This window comes from Pogoniulus pusillus, chromosome 1 (assembly GCF_015220805.1).
Source record: "Pogoniulus pusillus isolate bPogPus1 chromosome 1, bPogPus1.pri, whole genome shotgun sequence".
Taxonomy (NCBI): domain Eukaryota; kingdom Metazoa; phylum Chordata; class Aves; order Piciformes; family Lybiidae; genus Pogoniulus; species Pogoniulus pusillus.
In genome coordinates this window covers 43,597,768-43,616,092 of record NC_087264.1, presented here as the reverse complement: position 1 = coordinate 43,616,092, position 18,325 = coordinate 43,597,768, and the positions used below count along the sequence as shown (strand labels likewise).

General features: G+C 39.1%; 1 protein-coding gene across 36 annotated transcripts in view; it reads right to left on the bottom strand.

Moving 5' to 3' along the window:
• The window catches only part of NRXN3 (neurexin 3), a 1,092,565-nt gene that overhangs the window by 257,753 nt on the left and 816,487 nt on the right, over window positions 1-18,325 (bottom strand). For all 36 annotated transcript variants that reach the window (XM_064150720.1, XM_064150904.1, XM_064150893.1 and 33 more), the window contains one exon: window positions 5,159-5,340. In XM_064150720.1, coding sequence (XP_064006790.1) covers window positions 5,159-5,340 — 182 coding nt within the window. The remainder of the gene's footprint in view (window positions 1-5,158; window positions 5,341-18,325) is intronic.

Below are 18,325 nucleotides of genomic sequence, written 5' to 3'. Positions count from 1 at the left end.
GTTTCAGAGAATTTACATTTTTGTCACATAACACAGGCACCCTAGTTGATACATTTCCACAGTTTCTGAAAGACTCACAACTTAAAAATTAATCCAAAAAGAGCAAGTGTGAATTTAATAAGTCAATACACAACCTGTTGATAAGGTAACTTAGTCTGACATTAAATTCTAGAAGTAAGCACTCTAGAACATGCATGATACTAAAAAAGCAGACAAGCTATGAGAAGGTCTCCTGACCCACTTCTGCAACCTTTAATTAGGAACTATACTAAACTGTATTTTAGTGATGGACATTAAAAAACAAACATCACCAGGTGGCAAAAGCCACCTGTTATCTCTAACAGAACACCCAGAGAAGTGTGAGGAGATCATTATCCAGTACAGAGCATCCAAAATAAAAGCCTGTGACTGGAATGTCCCAGAGAGAGGGCTTTCCAATATTCATTCAGGAACTAATAGAAATAATGAGAGTGACAGGAATTTAACTATAATTGCTCCTTAAAAAGTCAAGCTGCTAAATATATAGAAAATTAATCATACTACCGCTGGTGGTCTCTGTTTTAATATCTCTTTACTCTCTCCTACAAGTTGGTTTAACTATTTGCAGCTTTAAAATGTTAATTTATTATCTATTTAATTTTCTTCCACAGCTCTAATCTATAAATTAATTTCTCCCATCTTTCCATTTGAATTCATACAATCAGAGAATTGTTAAAGTCGGAAGAGACTTTTGAGATCATCACATCTAACCACTCATCCAGGGCTTACCGCTACACCACGTCTCTAAGCACTGCATCCATGTACCTTAAATTTATCTTCAGGGATTGCAACTCCACCACTTCCTTAGCTTGTTCCAATGCCTGAAAAACCCTTTCCATGAAGAAGTATTATGGTAGGCCTAAACAGGTTTATACATGTCCTGGCTTGCCCAGACATATTTTCCTGCTCTCTCTCCATCTGCTATGGGGAGAAGAAACCATGGGAAAGAGGACAAAGAATATGGACCCATTAAGTCTAAGGACTCTGGCCTGCCCAGACTTGTTTTGCTCCTGTTCACATCCTGTGGTAATTAAGGTACATACACTTGGCTTGTGCCTGCCTCATGCAAGGCCTATGTTCATCCCAAATTTGGGTAAAGCAAGGCTATGGCTTCACCTAATATGATCAAGCTTGCCTAACTGCCATTCTGATTGGCTATTCTGCGTCTGAAGGCCCATTAGTCTCAGGCTGTACTGATAAAAAGAGATAAGCAGGTAACACAACATGCCATTGTATTCGTGCTAGCTGCTCTGTTGCCTGCTGCCATTTCTCTCTGCTTCTGGCAGTGTTCTGCCTCACTTCCTTTTTGCATCCTGAACTGCCTGGAAACGCCCTGCTTTGAGTTTACCAGGAACAGGTTCTAAATGCCTCATGTGACTGGCCTGCATAGCCAGCATGATATCTGTGCTAAGACTGCACATCACAAGATATCCTGCCTACACCTGAAAGTCTCCTGCCAGGATGAGTAGTTTGGAAGGTAAACACAGATTGTCCAGAGAAATCAGGTCAGAGATTGTCTGTCTCCTTTCCCCAGCAGCCTGCAAAGCCTGGGATGAATCATAAGCCTCAGTGGCTGACAAGACACCAACAGAATCCCCGGAAAGCATTTGGGGTACTGTGAAGCTGTAACTAGCCCTGTGAGTTGGGAGATAATTTTTATGAGCAAATACTCAAAGCCCCTTGTAATTCACCAATTGCCTTCTGCTGCAACTAGAAAGGAGCTCCTTGAGGCCATCCTGTGGACAAGCAGTATCATTAACCACAAGCAGTATACTGACCACAAGAACCTCCTCTTCCAGTTCAATTGAGTTTCACGTTTATATTTTTGCTACTTATTTGTTCTAGATCTTATGTTATTATCTGTATGTTTCTATGACCATGCCAAAAGCCAATTAGTATTAAAAAATAGTGGTCATGGTGGTGAGGGTTCTGAATACCAAATAAACAATATTAATTCTGAAAATATTGTATCTCACATCAATTAATTACCCCTTCCACTACAAGAAGTGTTTCCTAATATCCATTCTGAACCTCCCCTGGCATAACTCAAGGTCATTTCCTCTTGTCCTGTCAATTGTTGCATATGAGAAGAGACCAACACCCATCCTGTTATAACCTCCTTTGAGGTAGCTGCAGAGAGTGACGAGGTCTCCCCTTAGTCTTCTCTTCTGAAGACTAAATAACTCTAGTTCCCTCAGTCATCCTGCATAACATTTGTGCTCAAGAGTCTTGATCAGCTTGGTTGCACTTTGGACACACTTTTAGCCTTACTGTAGTGAGGTGTCCAACACTCAACACATTACTTAACGTGTGGCCTCATGAGTTGCAGTTCAGGGGGATAATCACATGCCTAGAGTTGATGGCCATACTATTCTTGATGCAAGCCAGGGTGCCACTGCTGTTCTTGGCCACTTGGGCACACTGCTGGCTTATATTCAGCTGGCCACTGCATTGTTTCTCTTGACACTTGAAAATGTCTTAATGGAAGGACAAGGTTTTGAAGGCAGTAAAGAGAACAGTCTCTGAACATGACAGTACAAAGCAATTACGAAAGATCCTGGTCTCATGAAAAGCTTGCACACATTTTGCTGAGGAAGATGTGCTATGTCTTACAGACATTCCAAAAGCCAATAACACTTTAAAAGTTTTCTTCAATTTATCTATTGTGTGTAAGAGCATGAGTCCCAAACTACATTCTTTGAACAGTTAGACTCAGTGATATACACAATGAACAGTATCAGGATGCCCAGAAGAGCACAGCAGCATGCTTTTACTCCTTAAAAATGACTGTCATATCCTACTAAATCATCCTGGCCACAGAACAAGAGAAATTAAAGCTGAACTAGATCTATATTTCCTGCTAGTGAACATGTTCAGTGATAAAACTGGCCAAACTACACAGGGAGAAGTCAACAGAACTTTCAGTATCAATATCAACCACAATTAATTGTGTTGATTTAGATATCTGAAAGAATTTGAAAATAGCATCAACCAGAGTGATTTGAACAAAATATTGGGTGGAAGCAGAAAACCTTTCTTTTCAAAACTCACTGAAAAGAGAAAGTTATTAATTATATAAAAAAAAACAACACCTTAGCCCAGGTTCAAGTTGTTTTGTTTCAATCTTTCCAGCAACACTAGTTAGAATGTTTAAAAAACAAAAACAAAAACAAAAACCACACCTGATTTTGGACTGATTTTGAAAGGTAGAGTTGGCAATATTTGAGACCAAGACACAGTGAAAAACTAAATGCCTTCATAAGTGCTGAAAAGAGTATTTGTGTAAGTTTTCATTTTAATGCAGGATTTAAAATTTCTTTTGGATCCTTTTAGCTGGTTCCCTTCTTTCTTCCACTGACTACCAAAATGAAGAGTCTGACTTCCATTTTCTCTGTAACATGTCATTAAGAAGGTATGAGTGACAAGATGCCATCTCAGACCTTATTTTCCAAGACTGAATAAATCCCAGGGAGCCTGTGCATGTTCCCTCCCTGGAGGTGTTCAAGGCCAGGTTGGATAAGGCCTTGAGTGACCTGTTGTAGTGGGAGACATCCCTGCCTATGGTGGGGGGCTGGAATAGGATGATTTTTGAGGTCCCTTCTAACCTAAACCATTCTATGATTCTACATTTCTGTACCTCCCCTCACATGCCAGACATAGTGCTCTGCAGATAACTGACAGTATATTACACATTCTCAAGACCATACATTCTTTTGCTCAAAGACATCTGAACTGTTTGCTTAATGAGTAATGGAATCCCAATCCACTAGCCCGAGCATTATTCACTTAAAAAGTCTTCTAAGATTCTTTGTTTTGTTTTTAGGGAAGCAAGAAAAAAATCATTTGTTTGTTTACTAAAAATAATGCCAAGATTTGATCTCACTTTTATCCCAATATAAACCAGAAACTACATATTTGGCTATATCAGAAAAAGAGAGAAGCCAGAACGGGTGACAGGCTAACGGCTCAAGGCCATCTTCTAACCCACTCAAGCAAATACAAATTTTACAACAAAATTCAAAATAAACCCACCTAAAATACTGACAATGAGTACTAGCCCTGACCTTTATTTCAGAGCCACCCTGCAACATACCTAGTGCTTAAACATGATTCTGAACGCTGTGAAATCCAGCAGCAGATTAAGAGCCCCAGTGATTTACATCAGGTCTTTTTTGGCCCATGTTGTTCATCCCGTTTACTTCTTGCCCCAAATTTCCTTCAAATGTCAACATCTCCTCAGCTCATTTGAAACCTGAAAATGGGCTATTCCCCTTCCACTATGAATTGATGTGGATAATCAAATAAAACATTTGAAATAATCTGAGCATCAAGTGACATCATGCAGCTTCTAGCTGTAATAAACTTCATGGCTACTTTGAAAAGAAAAGCAGAACAACCCATCCCTCCTTCTCCTCCCAAAGCATAAAGCAACCATCTCAAAAAATTTCCAGTTCTAGCTTACTCATTTTCTCAAACAAATTGAATCTTCCGAAAGCCACCTTCACTCAAGTTTCTCTCTAATATTTGATCACAAGATCACATTTTCTTCTTCTAAAGCCATGTTGTGCTAAGAGTATCAAATTCTTACTCTTTTGAACTATCCCACTAAAGCAGGTATCAGTTATCTCAGCCTCAGGATCTGTCCAGTTCTCGCTTAAATTTCTCACCAAGAAAAAATAAACCTCCTATCATTCCATTTCATTCTTTGCCTTCTAACAATGGTAACACCATCTACCACAAATTCAGCTGCATTCAGGGCCACACATATGCTAGAGTAAACTAATATCACTGCAAAATAGTTCTACAATATTGTAATAAATTCTATTGGTATAGAATCTCAATGATATTGCATTTTGGGAAGTTTGTTGGGGTTTTGTTTTTATATCTTGTTCCTTCCCTTCAGTTTTCTTCTGCACCAAAATTTCATTTCCTGTGCATTCCACTCAGTAGTTCTAGAAAACCCTAAAGAACTACTGGAGGCAGGCTGACTTAATGAGTGCTGAAGATACGCAGTGTGGGGTGTGTGCACATAGTATTTCAGAGCAATAGTTTCCTTCAAATGCATGTTCTGTTAACAGAAGCACAGGTCTGGCATAGATATGGGTCTAGCTATACTCACTATGTGCAGCTGCAGAAAATCACCAAGCCCAGGAGCACTGTCAATCCGAACAAGAATGCCATCCTTCACTGTTGTGCTGAATCCTACAGCAAGACGGTCTGTCCTTGTGCTCGGTCTGTCGTTAGCTGGCCATGTGTACAGGATGAGACCTCCACTCTTCCCAAATATATATGTGGCACCAGCTGCAAAACATAAAAACAAGAAAAAAAAACATTAGTTACCCATGCAATTTATTTGGCAACTCTGTTTGATAACCATTAGTCTCTTAAGAAGAGGAGGATAAGCATGGGCTTTCAGCAGTTAAATAGGTGAAATCAACACCTCCTGATGGACAGGCTACCCACAGCACCCAGAAAAGGCTCCAAGGAAATTGAGTGGGTGATGGAAAAACACATCCAGAGCCAACTAAGTAACAGAGGAAAACAGCATGTGCAAAGATCCTCCAGTTTTGTGACAAATGACATTAAGAGCCATCTCTGTATTGTTACATAAGGTGTGCATGAAGTGGTGCTTTACACTGCTCTCTCCAGCTTCTCACACGTAGATTTGCAGGTTTTCCTTTGTACAGCAACACTAGAGTGCTAGATACTTTCTTCTCATAGAAGGAGATTGGAAGGTGAAACAGGATTTTAATCAAGCAAAATATATCTGTTCCGTCACCATTAGCCTTGCACTATTAGACTCAGCAACAAACAATGCAATTTTCTCCTTAGGAAAAGTTCATCCTTCAGATGAGCACCGATTCAAGATTCACACAGAATTCCAGAGAGTACTCTAAGCATTCACGTATGTTGTCCAGAACATCCCCATCTTCCCACACACATCCCAGCAGGAGAACTACAAAGAAGCATAAGTCACTCAAGAAATTTCTTTTGTATATATCCTGATGAAGTACACCTTATTAGGTCCTACACAAACACAAGCAGCACCTATGATAAATTTAATTAAAGAGCTAAGAATTGTTTCATTAGAACTAATAGCCCAAACAACGCCAGAGAGGGTGTTGCTATTCAGGGGTAGGACATTTGAGGTGGAAATAATATATTCCTGTTTCAGAAGCATAGGATTTAATCTTATCTAAGGATTCAATGGGAATATTTGGCAGCATTCCTGTGGGCTCGACTCGTCTTCATCTGAGAATTATTCGAACATATTGGGAGACTATCCTTTTCTCAACACATCTTAAGACTTGTAGATATGTAACCCACATATTCCCAGCCATTTTCCTTTATAGTAAGCCTGGGAATTTGTTCCTTGACCTTGCTTGTAAGGACAACACCAAATCTCTCCAAAGCTGAATACTGTCCTCCCACATTCACAAGGGCCTTCTGATCTGAGCAAGACAGACACGCAAGTGAGGAATTACAGTCACAGATGAAGAAGCTGAGAAGCAAAAGTGTTCAGAGTTCACGTTCTGACTTGTACCCAACACTTTGCATTAGGAGCAGGATTTTATAACTCAGCAGTTACAAAATCAGCCACTGAGCATCTTGGAAACTGGCTAAAATAGCTGTCCTAGCCCAAATCCACAGGCAGGCCAGGAACAACACTTCTCAATGCTTCAGGCTCTTGCTGCACCTCGTTTTCTGAGCACTATTACAAAGGGTCAGAAGCTACAGAACAGTAAGCAAAACCAACCAAATTCCATTACTGCATCAATGATGAAATCTCCATCAAAAGTACCAGCAATTATTGGGTACATTTTCTAACCTAAGTGAAACTATTACTGATGATTTTATTTCTTTATCTTTTCCACTATGTAACACCCAGCAACGTGAACAAAGCAGACAGAAACAGATACAGAACAGAGATACAGAACCATCTGGGATCATACATGGATAACTTCTGCAACTGCCTACAAAGTTGTGGTTCCACCTAATATCTTTATGAGCTGCATTACAAATAAACAGAAATAGTAAAAATAATTGATACATTGCAACACCACTTAAAAGACTTCCTCAAGACATACCAGAACACATTACCAAAACAAACAGCAAAAATTCAGACACAATAGAAAAGAAATTATGTGTGAACGGTTAACTCAGTGACAGAGGAAGAATGAATCCCTATTTCCTTCCATGTCTGTGCAAATCCACCAGGATATGTCCAGTAAATCCAAATAAATGTGTCTGAAAGCAGGAGAGAGAATGTCACTCATAATTCTGAGTTGACAGAAGAACACACAGGTATGGTGGAGCCATGCACACACAGTTTCAGAAAGATTAATTTTACTGACTGAACACTATCTCTTCATTCAACTTTGAACTCAAGGGGGTGCTTAACTATTGCAAACTATGTAGAAAGTGGTTCTGTTTGCCTGCTTAAACACATCCCCAACTGCATCTGTAACCTCTTGGTTAGAAAGACAGCTGGAGATAACTAGGTAGCAAATTATCTGTATCTTCTGCACTGTAAGGCCAGACTGGATGCAGCTCTCAGCAACCTGATCTAGTGTGAGGTGCTCCTGCCAATGGCAGGGGAGCTGGAACTGGATGATCCTTGAGATCTCTTCCAATCTTGACAATTCTGTGATAAATGACATTACAAATATCCTTTTTCCATTTATCACTTTGCTCTAAAAGTTGCATGCATTTGTGTTACAGACTAAACCAAGGCATAGCAATCTAAGCAAAACAAGATGAGTTAGTCATTGTTTATGGCTTTACAGAGTAAAACCCACTTTCAAAAAATTATTCTCACTCAAATGGCAAGTTGTCCATTTCTGCCTATTGGTTATCAGGTCCTTCAACAGCAAAAGCAGGCTCAGAAAATAGTTCTTTGCTATTTATGAAGACAGATGATTTCTTTGCCTCTCTAAGAGCCATTTAGCTGCAGGTAGAGCATGTCAGTGCTCCTGTGAGTGCCAATTAGAACCAATTATGTCTTCATATGCCTGTCATGGGACATAACTGCTTCACAGAGTTCATTTTCTCCTTACAGAACACAAATTTTGCTTCTAGAGCTAACTTGAAGATCGTCAGTGCTTTTGGTTTGTGCACAAAGACCGTTCAGATGCAAACAGAGTAGCACTGCCCCAAGTAACCTCTTAACAGAAGCCTGAAAGGCAGCAGTTGTTTTGTTATTATCCAGGTCAGAATTACCTGCATAATGACAGATGGGCTCCTGCTTTACCTGTGTGTAGCTGAGTACACAACAATGTAGGGTACATCGAGGTCCCCTCTCTGCCTTTTAAAGAAGTATGGAATATCTATTGCCTAGTTTGGAAACAGAACGAGTATTAATACTGTGTCAGTACTTTTACCCTCAAATTATCAACAACTACAGTGAAAAATGAAGAAAAACAAGAGATACCACCTCTCTGTGACCACTTACAAAATAAACAAGAAGGCAAACAACAGCAAAACACCACACCAAAACCCAAACGAACAAAAAACCCAACACCACCCCATCAAAAAACAAACTAAACAAACCCCTAACCAACCAAACCGACACGGCAAATCAATGGCAACACAAACACTGGACTGCAACACTTCTATTTGACTGCAGAAACTGAGTTTACAGCTCCAAGAGAACTGAACAAGACAGGCAGTACAATTATACCCCAAACTTCAGAAAAGAAGTCTTCAGCTTCACAAGACTTTGACAAGACCTGGTGGCCTTGATTCAAACCGATGCAAGTGAGCTGATAGGATTAGTTTACTTCCATCTGTCCTTTTTTAATCTTAAATTAATAACTATCCATTCTTTTTGTAGAGAATTGCAGACTAAATGAAGACCTCAGTTAAAGAATAAAAGCTGATAAAATGAAAGTCAGTTCAGCTTGATATCTTATTGCACCTAAGATTTGTCACAAACCCCTTTATTACTCAAGAACACATTTTTTTTTCCCAAGGCAATTTCTGTTCAAGACAGGCAATAGATAACCACGGCTAATTAGCATCCACTTGATATTTAGTTTTTCCTCCTTGTTCAAGGTTTAGATGTGTACCTTCTTTTACTAAACACATCACTAACTGTGCCCTGAAAACAGAAAAGTCAGAGAGTCTGATTAATTCTATTGTATTTATTGTTACAGCGTTTCACCCCCTCAGCTATATACTATTAATCTCAACCTATATTGTGGGGAAAAGTGACAAAATTAATATCAAATATATGAGCACACAGTATTATTTCCCCAGTCAGCTAGAGCAATCCCACTTCTCACAGTGGCCACAATGAATGTATTGACATGTTACAATGAATGGGAACAGAATATGTTCAGCTACTCTCCTCGGATGCCATGTGCAGGATTTGGTCAGCACCGAGAGCTTGGGGAAGGGAGAAAATATATAGCAAGAGAACATTCCTTATAGATTTAAGCTACTAAGATGCCATTATGTGTTTAGTATCTATAAAGCTTACAAAGTTGTAAATTTCAAATTTCTAGTTTGGCAGAGTGGCAGCTGACTTTCCCTCCCAAATAACACAACTTGTAACTATAACTTATAACTTTGGTGTTTAGAGATTTAACTACCGGAGGGGTGGATATACTGCAACATGTAGGATTTGCTGATATTTAAGGTCCACATATTTAGCTTAGACAAATTATATGTTTGCCAGTTGTATTCAGGGACAGAGTTGTTAGATTTAGTTTCAGTCAAAACCAAATAGTTTGTAGCAAATACTCACGGAAAACTCCTACAAGTTATAACCAATGTTACAAGTCACAGTAAATAAAGCCTCCTACTGAGTTGTGCGAAGAAACACTTAGTTGAAGTCAGTACCACCACCTATAATTTTAAAACAGTTATCACCGTTTCATTGTCTCTACTCAAAGACTTCAAAAATCTGTCTTAAGGAGTAGTAGCCTTCGATCAACACAGCACAACTGCAGCAGCTATACCCTACTTAAAATGAATTCTGAAAAGGAGTTGAAAACAAGTCTGTCACATCTGCGGAAGAACTCCTTTGGTGCCTTAGGGATCCTGTGAATCTCCACACATTAAATATTCTACTGCAAATGATTTGCATCTACTAAGCCATCAACAACTGGTTTTGCCTGTGCTTCAGCACAGCTCACACACTTGTTTCCCTGTAGCCAAGAAAATGCAACATTTGGCAGGTATTCAACTGTGCACTGGGACGTTAGAGGGAGTGTAACATACTACAAACGCTACAGTGCAACTACAAATGTTGTGAGTAAAAAGTAACTTTAAGATTAACCCGGGCCAATTTAAAAGTTATGATAATTACTTGAGTTAACGTTAAAATTTATGACCAGGTTCCCACATTCATTTGTGATAACTTTGTCACAGGCACACGAATCTCAGCTGGGATTGACTTAATCTCACTTATTTGGTTTTATTGACAATCAGTCTAAACATTCATTACTGATTCAGCCATTGGGAAACAAAGGCAACAAACATTTAGGGAAAGTTACTTTCCTTCCCTTTCTCCATGTTCAACTGCAGTTATTCATCAACTCTTTCCCATTCCTAGTTTTCCCTTCCTCTAGATTGTAGTGAAGCAACAGGCAGTGCAGGAAGACAGTATCAAAGCATGGAAATCTCTATCCACCATTCCTCCTTTTTTCCTGTCTGTGCTCCAGCATGGATTCTCCATGAGCTGCAGACCCTCAGGGGTGATCTTCTTTGTGAATCTCCCACAGGCCTGGTCCCTCAGAAGTGTCCCTCCTGCTGTGCAGGTTCCTCCACTGCCCCAGTCTCTCTGAGGTGTCTCTGCTCCGACACAGGCCATTCTCAGGCTCAATTTGGACATGTTGGAAGCATTCCTACCCTCGGTGCAGTCCCCTCCTCAACCAACAGAATGCCTTTCAAAAGAATATGTCTCTAGCCTGTCTCTACCTTTCAACCTGCTTCTCTGCAATACTCTGTCCTTTCCTGTTTCTCCTCTGGCACCATCTCAAATGCCTCCTCCCTTCTTGCATCCTTCCATGAGCCTTCCCATGCTGCCTTCTGTTGTCTGCCCCTAGGAAATATTGCTCTTTCTTAAAGGCATCCAAGCAGCAGCAGCCTGTGCTTCTCTGACAGGTTTTAGTTCTCTATGAAATGTTTACAAGTAAAGGTAGGATGCATCTTTGATCATTCAGGTTCCAGTTAGGGAACCTTAACTATCAGATAGTTCAATGTCTTATTTAGGTTTGCTACACTCTCACGGAGAAAAATAGCCACACTTTGAACACCAGCTCTAAGGGGGAGTTGAAGCAAACAATACAGATTGCATAAAACAAAACAGAGCACTAAAACTTTCAAATTACTTCCATTTATTGCTCCCTCAAAAGTTTATCACAACACAGGAAAAAAAACTATCAGCTGACACCTCTACATTGTCAAAAGGATGTGCATTGGCTGAGTAAACAAACCAACTGTCCAACAGATATCTTTCCAACTATATCAGATAAGTTATATATACTGTGCAACATCAAAATTCCTCCAAATTAATTTCTTGGGAGTAAAAAGACAGATAAAGTGACAAAGCAATACTTTTAGGATAGTCAGATGAACACATACATATATTAAGTATAACAATAGTGTTGAAAAGAGGTCAAGTTAATACCTATTTTTAAGATAGGCTCCTGAATAGCATGGAGGATTTATCTGATTTCTTGAAATCGCTTGAAATAAGTCAATTCTAGGTGTGCTGGAACATCTGTATTACCTATTGGGAAACACTTGTTGGGTCATAATTTTCTGCCTCTGTATTTTTTATTTATTTTAAATTATGCATATGTGTGTTGTCCACTAAAAGCAGGTTCTTTGCCTCATTGTTACATTAGATGTATGATAATATTTCCAGCTACCATTAATAAATAAAGACAGAAAGAAAAAATAAAAAAGGAGTGAGACAGAGTTCAAGAGAGAAGTGTTCTGATGAGTGGTTCTAGGATTTAAAGAAATAAATTAGTACTAGTGTGGCAGCCCCATGCTTTCTGCTCTTCCGTATTTACCAAGGCATCTTGAGAGCAGCTATTCTTCCTTACTCCTTCTCCTAAAGGCCCTCTCTGGCAATTGCACATCTCTACCCCAATTTCTATGTCTTCCCCACCCTTAGTTTAAAAAGTATTTTAATATAAGTGCCTTTAATAAAATAATAATTAAAATTTAAAAAATTGGAGGAGACAATGAAAAAGGTTACAGAGGATCTAATAATTATCTGTCTCATTTGATCATTCCATCATAGGATCTGTCCTGCAAGAAAACAAAATGTATCAGGTCTGTCTTTATGACATGACTGCTGAAACATCCTTTAAGTTATCAAGAGCAAAATGCAAAGCTTCCAGTCTAATCCTCAAAATAAAGTAAGCTTCTGTGCTTAAAAGGAGCTTTCATGAACAAGCTCCTCCTTTCATGATGCTTTCTCTTCCCTTGACAAACCCTGAGTGAACACCATACTCATCTTACATCTCAAAAAGCAGACGCCTTTTGACATGAAACTGAAATTCTTTTCCTGCTTCTGTATAAAAAGGAGGAGTAGCTGGAAAAATCTGCAAGACTAACAGAAAATGGAAGCAGCAATTCGGATTGTGCCTGCTTTCTATGTTTGTCTTTTTTAATGACAGCAAATTAATATAAGTCACTTTTCTCTCAGTATGTGTGCATTAGCCAACAATCAGATCAGACAGTATGCTACTTCTTATTAGTTACACTGCATTAAAAGGATTGGAAGAGGAAAAAGGGGGAGTGCAAGGGACTGTTCCTAGAACTGCTACAAGATCCAAGATAGCTTATGCTTGAACTACGAATTTTGCTTATATGTGGGATACTGGAAAGACTGATTTATTTCCCCCCCCCATAAATCTCAATTTGCTATGGGGTATGTTGGGGATGTTTATAATATTGGAATGAATTTAGGAATTAGCTGCTGAATAAAATGGACTGAAGACGACCCCAGGCACACCAACTTATATATAAAAGATTGTGACTAGGAAGATTTTTCAGTAATAACTTGATTTACATTGTAACTGCAGAACTGGTCAGATCAGAACCCAGCTAAATCACTGTCATGTCTTCAGCACCGATCCTAAATGAACACTCAAGGAAAACTAAGAGTAGGCAAGTGTATTTCCTTAATCTAGCATCCAGACTATGAGCCTTTTCATCTATTATTTCAGCTTCATTTGCTGTGTTCATACAGTAACCCCCAAAAGATCTTATTTCCAAGTACTTACCTGATCACCTTTTGAACACACTTAGAAGTATTCACAGCGATGACTTAAAAACCTTTAGCAATGACTCACACAAATCTGCCATTTATTTAGCAAGCTAAATACTAGCCAACTGTGGGCCTCATCAGCAAATGCAGTCTTCAGCATTCTGTACACTATTAACAGGACCAAAGACTGTCAATAGGTTAAGTGATTATTCCTCTTTACTCAGTGCTTCTTAGGCTGCATCTAGAATAATGCATCTAGTTTTAGATTCTCAAACTGGAGCAGGTTTGGTGAAGGTTGGCTCAAGTGCTTGCCTTGTGTAAATAGGCCAAAGGATTTAGGTTTCTTCAGCTTCAAGATAGCATGACTTCAAGGGGACCTTAAAGGCAGTATCACAGCATCTGCAAGGAGGTTATTGAAAGGCAGGCTCTTTATAGTGGTGCACAGCTTGAAAACATGATGCAGTGGGCAGTTTGAAGTGAGAGAATCTGACTTGATAGAATTAAAAAAAAAAAAAGACACCAAAACAACTTTCTCCTCACAAGGACAGAGAGGCAGTCAAACAGATTGCCCGAGATGATTCCGGAGTCTGTGTGTGTGTAGATTTTCAACGTCTAACTACTTAAAACCTCAAGCAACCTGATCTGACCTCACAGCTGACTCTGCTCTGAGCAGAGCTTTAGGACTGGAGACTGAGTGAAAACGAATCACCTTTTTCATACTTGCCTTTTCTAAATAGATTACATGTTTCCTAGTTCTTGTGCTGGAAGACACAGTAATCTGTTTTTGCATATACCCTCTCAGTGTCAACCTTGCCTTGTAGGCTTATAGTCATTTCAGTGAAGAGAAAGACCAGTTTTGTCATCAGACTTAGCCCTCATGACATTAGGCACCCAGATGTCAATCTAGAAAAGGTCTACAAAGACATCTTCTCCAGGTTTGAGGTTTTGTGTTTTGGTTTGTTTTTGGGTTTTGTTGTTGTAGGTTTTGTTGTGTTTTTTTATCCTACACACACACATAAGTCCTACCAAAAAAAACGTCATGCTTCTCATAAGAGAACAAAAGAAACTACAAGTGTGCCAAATGAATGATGAAATTTGCTGTGTAGAACTGCTCTGATAACTGTGCCCAATTTCTGTGACCCTTACAGGACATGCTTAGCAAGTTAAAGTTATCTACCACCTATTAAGTGCAACTGTGACTAAATTTAGTCAAGTTGGACATGAATATTTCTTCATTAAACTTGGTTGACAGAGGAGCAATTTCTTATTTCTCAGATGCAATTTCTTATTTCTTGGTATTTTCTGATAGAAGGAGCACACAGAGAGGATGCCCTTGGAGAAGCTCAGAAGGCAACATGCCAGGAGCAGAATACATAGACTACTCCTAGCAATGAGAAGTACCTCAGAATTCATAGCTTATTTATGGTTCAGAGAAGAACAGGGATGTTAGTTCACTATAGTTTTACACAATCTAAATGGCAACAAAATGGCCTAGACGCATTTTCAGGATGGATGGAGGCCAAAGTGCTAACTACTGTCTCTCCTCCAAAGAATTTCTTTCTACTCTTGATTTTTACACTATTGTCTACTCCATTAAAAGCAGTAAATAATCAGTGGCTGGAGGGGAGTGGAAACAAAAACACACAACCAACACACAACCCAAACAAACACCTCCAAACTATACTAAAACAAACACACACACACAAAGCAAACACAACCAACAAAACCCAAAAAACCTTCCTACCCCCCAAAAAAGCCAAAAACCCTCACACACCAAAACCAAACACCCAAAAAACCCACGAACAAAAAACAACCATCAAACAACAACAACAAAAAACCCACCATTACCAAATCCAAACCACACAGACCACTACTGCTCTCCATTTCATTTAGTCACAGTACATCCTATGCGGCCAATTTCTGGACTACAAGGTTGTGTTTTGAATGTAGGTAATTCCTTCTTATATAGCTGTTCACATTTCCTTAGTAACAGGTATTAGAAAACAGTTTATATTTACAGTCTTCGCTGCAAGAATTCAGGCTTAAATGCTTAAAAAAAAAGTTGTGCCAGAAGTATAGGCTATTGCATAGTCACCAAAGCTTCATCACGTTAAGAGTTTTACCAAATCTCACATGCTAAATTAGCCACAGAAATGGGAAAAGGAAACAGGTTTTCAGAGCTGAATCTTTTGCTGAATATAAGCATTTCAGCAGCGTGTTTTTGAAATAAGCTTCTTCATCTATCACTGCTTGCCATTCTTTGATTCATATCAGATCAGTCCGAGAGCAAATAAGATTAGCTCTTTTCAATAGAATGAAACTGGAAGATGCAATCCAGCTGCTAACAAACAATTAGTCTATAGACCAGAACAGCACTACTCCAAAGTAAAACTTCACGAGTAAAATGCCTACAGACTGGATCTCAGATCCTTGGTACTAAATTTCATTAACAAAAATCCCCAACCAAAACAAAAAAAAACCCACTCTCATACTGCTTGCTATTCCAGATGCAGCCTAGTCTTTTAGGACTACTATGGGTCTGGTTTTGGTCCACCAAGGAAACAAATCAAGTTCCAAGCTTTTTGATCTCACTTCAAATATCTTATTGTCCTTCACAACTATTGGAAGACAAGTGATGAAAGAAAATGCACTTACAGTAACTCACAATTCCCAAGGCTCTCTAACCTTCCCCAATGTCACATAGTGGGACTGTAAACCCAAGAAGCATCCACAGCTAGTAATAAGCACACAAACTACCCCGAAAACAATATGCAGCTTTTCTTCTGTTGCCTCTTCTTGCCACCATGAAAAGACAGCCACCATTAGGAGAGGTGGGCATACATGAGCACTACACAAGCAATCTGTTAGAACGTACCATGCCAGAACAAAAGACAAGTGTAATGGTTGTTTAATCATTCTCACCATGAAGTGCCAATTCTTTAGTCTCTTGTGACATTCATGAATGATGCAGAGGGCTGAAATGATGAATGCAGAGCAATTCCAACTGACAGACACTTCCAGAAAATTTATATCCTTCCCACATTCCCAGGACAAAAGGGCTCTTGAGCTGAGTTATCATTTGTTCCATAAGAGGATTTACAGCCTTGGCAGCAATTCCTTCTACCTTACTCTATGAAGCCTTTATTTTGATATACTGATTGTGGTCACTTAAGAACAACTGTATCTGAATAAAGTCATCAGGGAAGAGAAAAAGCAAAGTAGTTCTGAGTATCTTACTCATTTTGACCTAAGACTCCATTCCCTTTGACCAGTTTGCTATATCTTTGATATCAGTTCCTTCCCAACATCCTATACTATCCTAGTAACAAACATAACACAGCTCAGGGAAGACACCTAATCTCCCATGCCTAGTTATCCTTTTGATGCAAAAGATGACATTTAGCCACAAAGCCGCCAACTCTAGTCCTTTACTTATAATTTCACTAGAAATTACCTCAGCATCAGAGTTTTTACTCCACAGTGGAGTGGCCTTCATCTTACATCTACATGCAGCAACAGCTCCTGCCATGAAATTCAGTGGAAAAATTGCACCTGGGCCTTTCTGAGAGCACCAGGGTGGTACAGGGACACAACACCAGAGCCTTAACAGTACTGGGTTAAGAGATATTCCTGTTGCCAGGATAAACACATCACCATCAAACATGGATTGTGTGAGCCATTTTAGATTGCAAAAAACTGCAAAACTTCTTCCCTCTGGCACAGGAGCCTAAGAACTCTTATGACTTCAATTTTCGGTCATACTCCAGAAGTTTTTGTATCACTATTGTTTTCTGAGAAGTTCAACAGTTTACAATCAAAAATAAAACACTTCACCACCTGAAAGGCTTTGTGTCTATTGGCCTTCAGCTGCACAGTGCAATACCATGTGTCACACAAGTGAGGTTAATGAAATGGCTATGGGATAATCACAAAGATCTAATGACAGAAACAATTTCCCTGCACTTCATTTTGAAAGTATTAGGTGATTTCAGACAAAGAAGCAATAAGTTTCTATGAATATTACAACTAATATCCATAATATCTTCACACAGAAGGCCATTGTCTTTTCTTATACATTTTAAATCCTATTTTAACACTACATTTCAGTACTCATATACAGTATTTCATCTTAAATGCCCTGGCATTTCCTGTTTTTGAAGAGGGCCTATACAAACTAAGGGGGAATTTAACTTGCTTGCCTTTGAAATGAATCTATCATTATATTAAAAGGTAATGTACCACATAATCATGCAGTATTAAGGTAGGCTGGTGACAGGTGCTACCCAAACATCTATCTAGACTCAGAGAAGACAGTTCCTAGAGAACTGAGTGAACCATGTGGTATTTAATGAGTATTGCTATGAAGCTTTAGAGAGAAAAGTTAAATTAATAAATCTGAAGAAACAGCTAAAACTGAGTAGGTCACATCCTTTTAACCTCATTCCCTCATACTGAGAAATTTTGATTAAAACTGATAAAGATTCCCTTCACTAAATATTTTAGGTAGACAAATCTCCATCTCTGCAAGCACTGAATCTTGGTACTTTTAGATTCAGACTACTGCTTTATTGCAAATTGTTAACTGTAGACCCAGTTAAGCATTTAACTACTACGTCATGTATCTGGGATACAATAGAAGGAAGAGCTCTCTTTCAGGTACTCCTTCAAGGGAGCCAAAGGGATATAGTTCTACAGAAAGCTTACTTCTGTGCTCCCTAATGGAGAAAATACATACACACACACACACACACACACACGTGTATACATACACCTATCTTAAGCTGGAAAAATAAGTCCCAGTCTATCTTTTCTTTCTCTTGTGCTGTAAACACAAACTATTGATTTAACTCTCGCTCTTTCATGCCTCTCACACACTTCAATAATACAGAGGATTTGTTCTTCATCTTTTCATCTCCAGGCCTGGAAGGTTTCTCAAGACCTGTATTAAGGGTCACTCATTTTTCCTCAAACCACAGCACCTGCATCCTACAGAACTCCACTACTGACACCTAGATAGGCCTGCTAGTAGCACATAATCGCTCACCTCCTGATGGT